The 12521-nt window shown below is 32.3% G+C and overlaps 1 protein-coding gene across 7 annotated transcripts in view; it reads left to right on the forward strand.

Annotated features, from left to right (window-relative positions):
- The window catches only part of LOC129945954 (cell adhesion molecule Dscam2), a 297467-nt gene that overhangs the window by 242282 nt on the left and 42664 nt on the right, over positions 1-12521 (forward strand). For 4 of the 7 annotated variants that reach the window (XM_056055941.1, XM_056055944.1, XM_056055938.1 and 1 more), the window contains exon 10: positions 9116-9403. In XM_056055941.1, coding sequence (XP_055911916.1) covers positions 9116-9403 — 288 coding nt within the window. Of the gene's footprint in view, positions 1-9115; positions 9404-10478; positions 10764-12521 lie in introns of all 7 variants that reach the window. The other 3 variants (XM_056055945.1, XM_056055939.1, XM_056055943.1) reach the window with 1 other exon arrangement.

The following is a 12521-nucleotide window of genomic DNA, read 5'->3' on the forward strand; positions in this document are numbered from 1 at the left end:
AGCTTGTCGTACGTTTCACAAAAAGTACGTTGACAATGCGTCGTACGGTTTTGACGTTTGATGTCATTTGGTATAGATTTTGTTGTATTTATATTTTTTAAATGTCGTTTATTTAAAATATTATACATATTAAAATGAATACGCGAAATTGATGCCCATATCCCTGAAATTTCCAATTGTTCGGCAATTGCTTCTTACTCCTTTGCTTTGATTTTATTGTTTTTATAATTTCTATGAGTTAAATTTCACAGCACGACCCTTTCGCTAAACGCTTTCGTTATTTTTCTCAGCTTCAGCCATTTTAATTCTTTATTTTTTAACTATTTAGGTTTTTCTTGTTATCAAATTACTAACAATGACAAAAATTTAACAACCACGAAATCAAATTTGACGTATATAATTTCTGTGTCAAAAAGATATACGTCAAAATGTTCGTTCGTATAGGCAATGGTATAGGTTAAAAGTTCCGATTTCGGCTGCGGCTGCGGCTCCGATTTCAGTTCTGTAGCGTTGTGTTCGAGCATTAATACTTGCGTACATTGAATACTTTGACAGCTTTTCTAGTTACGACTACTACTCATCCGGCTCCGACATCATTGTGTTCCAGCAGTTAAGCATATTAATGTTTTGTTTTGTGTTACAAGAACTTGTGATTCCGGTGAAAATTAAGCCTACGATTTTTAATTCGGTCTTCTAGGTGTTTAGGTTTTCAACCCAGAACCGAACTGTTACCTTGTAAAACCTATTTCTTGATTATCCAACCAGCTTTTCGAAGGGATTCACTCGGGACACTGAACATCGCAGATTCTATTTTTAAAGAAAAAAGTTGCAACTCACGAATTATAAAAATCACAAAACTCAACTTATTCAAGTAAAATTGTCAAGAAATTTTGTTTAGAATAATAACGGATTTGATATGAACTTAGAAAATGGCAGAGTAGAGCTCCAACTGTCAAAAAATATGTGTGTTTTTTTTTTAGCTCTGATCATTCAGAGCTTCAATTTCGTGTTTCTTTTTAAGTTCTGAACATGTTCAGAGAGCGCTCTGTAACAAAATAACAGAGTAAACGGAGTAAAATATTGAACACAAACAATTTGTTATTTCAAAGCCGGGATATTAAAAAAAATCATCGCCAACACAATAAAAATGGCGGAAGAGGCTGGTCGCTCTATTGCAGAAGGTAAGATAATTTAGAAAAAAAACAAATCATGAAAGTTTAGTGCTCAAGTTGTTTTATAATTAAATCAGAGATCTCTGAACATACTCTTCTCAGAACTCTACTCCACTCTACTCTACTCTGTTAGCTTACGGGCTTTTCACACTAAACCCAAAACCGGGTTTTCTGCAAAAAGTTTTCAAAAACCCGAAAATCGTTTACACCGAACATTTACACGTTTTCATTTGAAATTTAAATTTGTTTAACGCTGGCTGGCTGTCAAATTTTGTATTGATGAAAAAAAAACATTTCAGAATGTGCCGCAGAACTTTCGATATACTCTGCAATGAACTAAAGGATCTGGAAATGCAAGATACAAACTTTAGCCTCGTGTAGGTACTTATCAAGTTGATTTTCAGGAAGGTAAAGATCTATACGAGGTCCAAAAGAACGAATGGGATCCAGACATTGAGTGGTTTAACAAACGTTTCGATACGAACATACAATGAAAATAAAATGAAAATATCCAAATGCTTCCTTTCACACAGTGAAGATGAAGATTCAATTTTTTGAAAATTCTTGAAGTGCAAACATTCTCCTAAGGATTTTTCTTTGCCGTCGAGATCCTTGAGTCGTTAATCGTTTCCTGTGCTGTGATAGAGCAGAATATCAACGCAGACAAGGCCGTAACACTAGCTCGTCTCGAAGAGTTTCAACTGAAGTTCTGGGGACGGGTGGAATGGGCTCAAGACATGAACCATCAAGAACTAGAAGCTCGCTTGGCTGCAGCTATCCTCTTTGTTCACTTCACCCGGTCAGAACAATTCACCAAAAAGAAGCTAATTGTGTAGAAAATATACGATCAAATCGATACAAAACAAAACTGTTACAACAAAAATTAGTTTTTTTTTAACACATTTTCTTTTTTCTTTCAAACTCAATTCAAAATACTGCTGTGCCTTCAGAATCGCCATGTATTGTGACCGTCCAAACAGCTTAAAGGCGGGGTTGAGAAAATTCTGAACGATTTCGTGTAGGTCCTTATGGCCGGAGCAGAGAAGGACAATTCCTAGTTCCAGATTCGTACAAAATTTACACTTATCCAGAGCGATCACTAAAGCTTTTATGATATGCTGGAATTTCCCGATAGCTCACATTGTGGAATGTTTTGATGCATATTTACCTAGCCCGCTGATACTTAGCCTCCACCAGAAATTTTCTTTCATACTTATTCTTCTCCACAAATGAACTTCTTGCCTTTCTCATATTTCCCAAACCTTTATAATTGAATGGAGTTACCGGAAAGATTTTCCCCAGGTAGTAAGCGAAAGCTTCGAACATATTTGTGGCGATGATTTCGAAGACGCATCTCTTGGAAACGTCATTACGAACTATGAGCAAGTGTTCCTCGTCCTTGGGGTCGTCACGCCAGTAGCCATTTTGTTCCTTGCTTAACAAAGAGCGTTTGAAACTCCGCCAGTGCTGCAAATAGTCACCGGGGCTTTTATTCTCGACATTGGAAAATTATCCATATTCTGTAAATAATTTCAACAAAAAAATTTGGCTTGTTTTCACGCATACATAGAACTAACTACTGAGTTGTTAGGGGAAATGTCACACTTGCATGAATTCTATGAAGCAGCTACTCGCTTTAGTTTATAGGCAATGCAAGATGGCTACCGAGGATATATATCTTTATAAGAATGTTTCTGTCAATAATTTTTTTATCGAACGGAGTGATCCTGCAGGTTTTAGACTAAATTTGAAAGCCTTAAGGTTTAAGTGATGAATAACAAATTTTTTAAAACATTCTTAAAAGTCGTAGATTAATTGTTATTTCTTTTTGTAAGGACGTTCATGTGTTTGTTTTATGGGCTTTTGGGAAATTGAAGCACCCTTCTATTTTGACAGATGTAAACATAAAATGAGCAAAAAACTGCGCCCAAAAGAGCAAAACTGAGCAAAAGATGGTCGATTAATTTTGCACCTGAATATAAATACCCATACACTCAGATGTCATAGAGAAGAAAGAAAGAAACAAAAATTAAAATGCAAGGATATTTTTATACATGAAACATGAAAATCCACCTTAAAAGTCGAGGGGGTAAAAATTAAATAAAAACTTAATTTTATATGTTTTTATTTTTTGAAGTTTTTGTTTTTATTTTTATTTTTTCTTCTTCTCTCTTGTTTTGTTCTCATTTTTTTTGTCTCCTGTATCCTTCGAGCGAGTAAAAGAAAACAACGAATAATAAAATAATTAAAAATGCAATGAAGAAATGCCGGGTTTTGGGAGCAAAGAGAATAAAAAAGGAAAAATAACTGAGCATAGGGAAGGGGGGAGGGGGCGGCAGAGGAGTGTAAACATGGCAGGCAAAGATTGTTGAGCCAACAACGCGATATGAAAGCTGCAAGCAGAGTCCTTTCTTCTTAAAAATGCAAAACAAAACAAAACAAAAACAGAAACAAAAAAGAATTAAAAAAGAATTTCAACTTCAAGTACTTGGTGCATATACTCAAGCCAAATGGATAAAAGCCGAATCAAATAAAACTTCTTTTTTGGTTTGTGTTTTTGCGTTATTTATTTTTTCTTTTTATATTTACATAGTTTCGTAGGTCCAGTTCGCTTTTGCTTTTGGTTTGTTTTTGGGGTTTTATTTGTTTGAGTTCGTTCTTTCAAGGAGTTGGTTATTCTTCCCTTCGTTCGTCGTTGTCGTCATCGTCGGCTACAAACTGTTAGGAGCAATATTTTGTTCTCTTCATCAAGATTTAAAATAAAAACAAAGAAACAAGGACTAAGATGCCAAAAAGATAAAAAAAAAAACACCCCAAGAGAAAAGAACGAAAATTGTGCAACTACTTTACAAAATGATTTTTATTTCTCTCCCATTTAAACTGACTCCACCAAGTGGATTTTTTTCTTCCTCCTTCGAGGCAGGAAATAAAGACACTCGTACATAGCTCCAAACGAAAAAAAGGAAATACACAAACCATTCGCCAAATGAAAGACTCGAATACATTAGATTGCGGATTAAAGCGTCTTGAGTCGGTTGCGGATGACGAGTGGTAGCCAAGCCAGATGCAGTACAGAAGAAAAGCTACTTTTGTCTCTAGCCAAAGTCTCACCACCTCCACCGCGCAACCGACTCAAACGACTTGAAGATCCTCCATTTTTTTGTTCAACTCCCAAAAATCCCCATAATATGTGTGTGCAAGGACCAAAAGACTTCCCTTTTGGCGATGGCGATAGTGATGGCGCTGTCTGTTCCATAAAAATTCCTTATACCTACTACCTACCTACCTCTTGACTTGAATATTTTTACACAAGAAACTTTTGGTGTCTTGCTGAAGTGTGAATTATGCAGTCTCACGACACTGTTGGCTGGTGGCTAGATTGCATCATTGTAACACAATAACTAACCGCAAGCGGAAATTCCGGCGGTAAAGGAAATAGAGAAAATGGCTGACTGGGCCTGGTGCTGGTGCTGGTGGATATGTTGTGTTGTGTGTGGGTGACTGGAAATGTGTTTCTTTGAATTTGAATATGGAAATGACAGGAAATGAAAGAATTTCCTTTTTCTTCGCATCATGTAGTACAGTTACATCAAGAATATCTCCACCAGAGCAGCAACAGCAGAAGCTGTGTATTCTGTTTTCTGTATATATGATGGTGGTTGATGTTTTGCGGTGTAGGAAATCGCTCAAATAAGGGAAGATTTCATGAATATTATTTGTCGTGTGGGATAAGTGATGTCTAAGGACAATTGTTGAATAAAAAAGGGGTTTTAGCGTTGAAGAGGAATGAAAGGGTTTTTTAAATTGATATCTATATAAAAAGAGTCTCATGTATGTACTTTGTAGGTACCTACATTTACATACATCGAAATAATTTCCGACGTTGGCGTTAAACGCTTTTAAAGTAGGTACCTATCCCTTCTCTTTTGTATCAATTTGAGAAGGATGATGATTTGGGAGAAAAAAGGATAATTTGGAAAATTTAATTCAGAGCTTAAGCTTCTTGTTTGCTCTTACTAGGAAATCGTCAAAAATAGTGCAGTAAAATAAGGCAAACAAAGTAGTGAACCTAGGAATTAGAGATAGTAAGGAGGAAATTTGTTTAAATATGTATTCCTTTTTTTGGTCTATGGTCATTGTGTAAGAAGTCTCAGATCTCGTGGCTGAGCTGTAAATTATTTCCGTTTCAAAATAATATAAATGAAACCTTTACAAAAACTATCCAACATTTTCAACTCAAACATTTCTTCATTATCTCAACCATTTAAAACATAGAGGGTAGCAAGAGTGTAGAGCTCAACAAAAGCTTTCCTAGTCTTTTCTAGTTCGCGAAATACGCGAGTTAAAAAAAAGCAGAGTTTGGGGGGTCTGGGAAGTGTGTTTATCGAGATCTTGCCATTTAAAGTTTGAAAATTTGTATTCATAACCTTGTGTAAATGGTTAGCCCTCCAGGTGGTCTTGCTTACTAATTTAAAAAAAAAATTAATCAGACAAAAATTGTAACACTTATTTGCTGGACACCATAATTGTTAGAGATGGGTCAACAGGAAATTGAATAGCAGTTATTGGAAGTTAAGTTGTTATTGGCGATGGAGAGTAACTGTTATTGAAATAACATTAAGGCCCTATTTCAACTTAGCAAAAGTAGATATTAAGTATTTAAAAATTGGTACAACTGAAAGAAGATCTGTCAGAATAATAATAAAAAAAAAAATAACAAATAGATAAAAGTTTTGTGAAAAACAAAAGTTTAAATTAACGTAGCAAAAAAACTAACTAAAACTAATAAAATGGACAATTTTCAAGAAGAAATGTTAAGAAAACATCTGGAAATTCATATTCTATAAAAAAAAAGTTAATTTAACAATTGCCTGAAGGAGGGGGTTTGTTCGTAGACTACTACATTAACATGTGGTGTTGAAGAGAGCTTTAAGCTCTCCTCAATTCTGTTTATACCTGAATCGAGTTGAATTGAGCTTGATTCGACTCGAATCTCGTCGGCGATTGGAGTCGAGTCAAAATTTTTGAAGAAAAACCTGTATGGAGGAGTTGGTTTTACAGATAATGCATTATGGTATATTTATTTATATGCAGTTGAACTAATCAGTTCTCCAGTGTTTAACACGAATCAAACTACTAAACATCATTTGCACTTTAGAATGTGCTGTCAGATTTTATCATTTTTTAATCTTCTTGTGCGGTGCAAACACCAAAAAGATTTACATATTTAATTTTAACAGAGATAAACCTTTGGTGGAAACATAGCAAAACATAAATATCTTTTTTAATGTGTTCTCTTGCGAAATAAGCGCAGTTAGTCCATTTTCACTAAAAAAACTAAGTAATATCAACAGTAATAGATTGATTTTTTACTCCAATGGAAAACACATGATTCCAAATGCACACCTACTCAACGAACACAGCCATCGAGATACAAATGCAATATCAATCATACCAACATTTGAGAACGAAATCACATAAGATCCATTCGAGACTCGTATAAATGTTAAAATCCCATCCATGGTAAGATTCTACTCTAACTTTTATTGGTGTTATTCATATCTACTATGGATATTGTTTTTGTTATTCGTGTAAAATCCTACTATACTGTGGATAGTTTTCAACAAAACACGGGTATTAACAAACTAGATCTATCAAACCATTGGTTTTTCCAGAAATTCTAAAATCCAAAAACCGAATGGTTAACTTGTGTTAAGCTTACTTTTAGGCTCTGCGTCCACTAGGTTCAATCGAGAAAGCAACTTAAATTTGTTTAGAATTCCTTACTATAAATTTTAATGAATTGTGTGCTTTCATTGGCCTTGTTTAAACGTTGCCCGCAAAAAGAAAAAAGTCAAAAGATTTCGTTACCCAATTGCGTTCAGTGACAAATAACGCTACCAAGGAACTGTGTAGAAAGATAGAATTGCTTACATCTGAATTTATGAACGGAATATTATTTGATTGCAAATTATTTTTCTATTTATTTGACAGTCAAAATTATGTTATAGTTCCGAACGATTCTAACAGATGTCGACATCTATTAACTGGTTTGAGAAAGTATTCAACAGATGGCGCTATGTCAAACTTCAAAACGTTTTATATACATGGACTGCTAGTAGCCAACTTCACGATGGTTCCACTTTTAACGGACAAAACACTAGCGCAAAGAGGGCTATGCGGAAAAATTGTGTATGATTTATGACACTTGACATTGGAGCTTCTTTCTTTTTTCTCACATGTTTGTGTATTTTATTAAAAAGTTTATCTCAACTAAATAAATACAAATGTAGCTAAATATTTCATAACTTTTTTTTGCCACTGTGCCTGGAAGGGCTAGTGTAGCTAATTTGAAGTGGAACCATTTTTATTGATATTTTGTATGGAAAATTCACACCACTAGCAGTGCATGTATAGTATGTCAATGTACAATTCAAAAGTATAATCACCACATGTTTCTAAGGCTTAAGTTAAAATGTATTTTGTAGTAAAGGAAACACAGTGAATTTTTTTTTTGCAATTGTTGGTGTTGGTGTTAGCAATTTTCCGACCAATTGCTAGATATCGATAGCGGTAAAATAGAACTGCTACCAATTACAAAATGCATTAAACTGCCACACAATTTCGGCACTGTTCTTCTGGAAAAAAATTAACTGATTCAGATTTTTTTTCCGGATATACAAAGTAATTACTTGAATCTTAACTGGATCAGTCGTCAGGCTATTTTGGCAGCCAAAAATGTTGATGTTGACCAAAATAACTTCCAGACACAACAGTTGATACCAGGCAATCTTATGTCTTTTAAATCAATAATTCAAAATAATAAATATTTATTTTAGAAGATTTTAAACTATTCGCCCTACCTACCTTATTTGTAAGTTTAACTGTCAAATGTTATTTACTAAAAACTTTGCAATGTATTCATTTGTTACAAACTTGAATATAAATAATAATACATTTTAAATTTAATTATTTTGTATTGATTTTCGGTTTACGTCAAAGTCCTTCTCCTTCAAATCCCAAACCAGTAAATTCTTATACCAGCTTCAACGTTTCCGTCTTCGTTCGTAAATAATAATTTCATTGTAATAACGGGTAACGGTAGCAGAAATTCTTTCATAAAGGTCTCCATGTTTTTTACAAATGGCATCTAGTTAAAAAAAAAAGTATGGTGGTGCCCATATCTGATGTTCTCCTATCGTTCCCCTTAAATAGATTAAACAATGTTGACAAAAAAAGTTAGCGCAGCAACGCGTAGAGATGGCTTTAAAAAATATTTAGCTGTTTTTTTGTTGGCCAAATAGTGGACAATTGCATTGATTCCTCAATCTCAAAAACTAATAAAGCTTCAAAATCCAATTGAATTGTGAGAGTTTCAAAACACAGAATGCATATTTTGTTTCACGAACAAAAAATGATATTACTTCTAGAATAATTTCAGTAAGAGCAGACTAACTTTTTTCAAACATATTTTTCACTCCAATAGTTTGATTACAAATAAAGATGAACTATATTTTAATAATATATATAATACTAGGACATAGTTTTTGAGAAATTTAATCGACGATGGTAACGTTACGAATATCTCCAACAAAATCATTTTAAAGGGCTGCAATGGAAAGTTATCCTTTTTTTATAAAATTTTTCAACAGTATTTACAGGTTCCTTCATAAGTTCTTCCTAGTAAAATCCACAATCTTAAAATCTCCACTGTTCCACCACCATCTATGTACGTCGCATCGCCTATAAAATCCTCATCACCACCAGAAAAAAAACTCATAAGGTAGTATATGAAAGAATCACAAAAGATCATGGTCAAAATATAAGTATAAAATAATATTTCTATCTTCATCATGCTAAACAAAAAATTGTATTTCAACAAAAAACCAAAATAAAATAAAAAACACAAAAGAAAAAACAAATCTCCAAATATTACATTGCAGTTCCACCAAAACTGAGTCCATTTCAAACATCAATACTCCAACTTAATATGGGAGATCGTGCCTCACTGACATGTTCAGTTGTCAAAGGTGATCTACCAATAACAATAACCTGGCGCAAGGATAATCGCCTCATCGATCCGTCACAACATATGTCAGTGAAACAAGTCGATCAATACAATAGTATATTGGTGATAGAAAATTTGGGCTCCGACCACACTGGCAATTACTCGTGTGTTGTGCGAAATCTAGCTGCCGAAGTGGAAAATTCCCAGGCTCTACTGGTCAATGGTAACGAGAATATGGAAAACTTCTACTACTACTTCATTCTACTACATACAATATTTTTATATAAACTCCATTAAAACACTATCGTCATAGTTTAATTATTTATTTTTGTTTTTGTTCTAAACAAACACACTCAACTTAACATTTATAAATACAAACAAACAATTAAATTAGGATATTAATATTTATTTTAAGTTATTCTTTCTTTTATAAAATAGTTTAAGTTTCTTTAATTTAGTTTAGTTTTATGAAACTTTTTTAGAGTTTTACTGTTGAAAGTTTAATTTTTCTCTAGAGAAAAATATTTATAATTTTTGTTTTTCCTTTAAAACTATATATATATATATTATATATAAAATATATATTTCGTTTAGAGAGAATGCTATTTTCCACTATTTCTATATATATAAATAAATACATATATATTTTCATTCTCTTCTATATTTCACCCTTTTAATATTTTCAAAAAAAAAAAAAAAAAAAAAACTTTTAAATGATTGTGTGTTCTTTGGAAACGTTTTCTTCTTAACTAAAAATTATTTAAAACAATTAATTACTATATATATACCTAAATTATATTTAATTTTCTGTGTATGTTTCAAGTGTGGAGATATTTCGTAGATGATTTTTAAGTTTACTTTTTTGTTTTGTTTATGTTTTCGATTTTTAAAAGTTTGTATAAGAGTATCTAATGTAAATACATATAAATATTTAAAAGAAAACTTAACTTACTTCAATTAGAACTGCAACTTACTGGATATGGGACAGAAAAACTCGCACGCAAAATAGAAATGGAGTATGATAAAAATTAATAAAAATAAATGTCACCAACATGGATATGATTAAAAAAAATGATATGAAATGAAATGAAAAAAATCATTTATATTAAACAAGACAAAAATTCTCTCTTTTTTCTCTCTTTGAATGTTTTATTGATGATGATGATGATATAAAAAGATATAAAAATGGTGATGATAATTATAATGATGATGATGAATCCTTGTTGTGTTTTATGTTTGTTTTTTGTTTTTATTTCAATTTGTGTTATCCGTTTGTTTCGTCTTGTATTCCATTACAGTACCTCCTATTATAGAGCCATTTTCATTCCAAGACGGACTGGCTGAGGGTATGCGAACGCGTACTGTTTGTGGGGTATCTAGGGGTGATCCTCCCCTAACCTTACGTTGGCTCAAGGATGGTGAGCCATTGCCCGCACTCTTGGGCGCCAATGTAACAATGTTAGATCAATATTCCTCACTCCTTAGTATTCCCTCCTTATCGGCGACACACTCCGGTGAATACACATGTGTGGCTACTAATCCAGCAGCCGAAATCAAATACACAGCTCAGCTGCAGGTCAAAGGTATAGTATATGCAAAAAGTTTACAAAAATATACAACAAAACACTTCCAAAATACACATTTCAAATCTACCATATATAAATATATATACATCATATACATTTCAAAAACAAAAACTATACAACACTTACACTTACACCCCAACTCCTCAGAAAAAAAAATATACACACCCATACATATACACATACATTCACATACATATACATAACATTATAGGTCACATTAAAAAGTAGGGAAATAAATTTTAAAAAATTTGAAATTATTTTATTTCAAAATCCAGCTTCTTATTGTCCTTAAACCCAGGTTTTTAAATTTGATTAATTGATTTTTTGTTTAGTAATTTTTTCTGTTTAATCTCAATAAACTCCTGTATTTTTATTTCCTTATTGAATTTTTATACGAAAAATTAAAAAATATTAAAAAAAAAAACATATAATGCTTCTTATGATAAATTAATACCTCTCGCTCTCTCTATCTCTCTCTCAAAAAGTATAAATGAGATTTTGTTTATTATTTTTGAATAAAATAAATTTAAAAAAAAAAGAAAAACCAAAAACTAATTTTTGAATAAACGTGAACAAAAACTATGAAAATTTAAATTTATATATATATAAAAAAAATGTGTCCTCCCCATCCCAGTTGCTTTGGCACGCAGTGGGTTTTTGCGGCAGATCACCAGGTAACCTATTTGCACTGCTTACATTTCTTTTGGGTTTTATTTTTAAATTATTATTTTTATAATTTTATTTAAATTTTGTTTTAGTTTAATATTTTTTTAAGTTTAAACGTGTATTTATTATGTGTTTGTACAAAAAAAAATAGTAAAAATGGGAACTTTTTTCATTCTTTTAAGATTAAGTTAGGTTAGGCTTCATATTAAAGCTTAGGAATCAACTTATTTATTTATTTCTTTATTCATCAATGGATACATAATCTGTTGACTACAATTAAATTATAATTTATCATTATACATCATTAAAAAGGTTTAAAGCAATCCTCTTAAACATATTCCTATTCATTTGAAGGTTGACTCCACTATGAATTAAATTACAAAGAGATAAATTACGAGTTATGGGTTCATTAAGTCCATAGTTCGTCCTGTGACTATGAATCAAAAAGAGAACGTCCCTATTTCTTAGATGTCTCTCAGGAACATAAAAAGACATAGGAGCTAGTAAGTGGGAAGATTTTATTTTACCATTGAGTATGTCTTTGATAAAAGGAACCCCAAGGGCTTCTCTACGACTTTTTAAAGATTTTAAAGCTATCAGTGCGCACCTAGAGCCATAATTGGGCAAACCATCTGACCACCTGAAATTCCTGGAAGCAAAACGCTTGAATATTCTTTGAATATTTTCGATCCTGTCTGAGGAATTTTGATAAAAAGGAGACCAAACAACACAACAGTATGGGTAATATTAAAGATATGTAAATCGTTTTTAGGGTATAACTATCTTTAAATACCCCCGTGTTGCGTTTTAAAAAACCTAGCAACGAATTCGTTTTTGAAATAATAAAATGTATGTGTTCAGAAAAAGAAAACTTAGTGTCAAAAATAACACCAACGTCCTTTATTTCATTTACGGTTGGAAGACTTTCATTGCCGAGACTGTAACTGAACAACACTTTAGGTGTTGTACGAGAAGCTCTAAATATTTTACATTTAGAGATATTTAGCTCGAGATGATTATATTTACACCAATTGAAAACGCATCTATATCTTTTTGAAAGTTAACACAATTTTCAACTGAAGAAATTTG

This window comes from Eupeodes corollae, chromosome 2 (genome assembly GCF_945859685.1).
Source record: "Eupeodes corollae chromosome 2, idEupCoro1.1, whole genome shotgun sequence".
Lineage (NCBI taxonomy): Eukaryota > Metazoa > Arthropoda > Insecta > Diptera > Syrphidae > Eupeodes > Eupeodes corollae.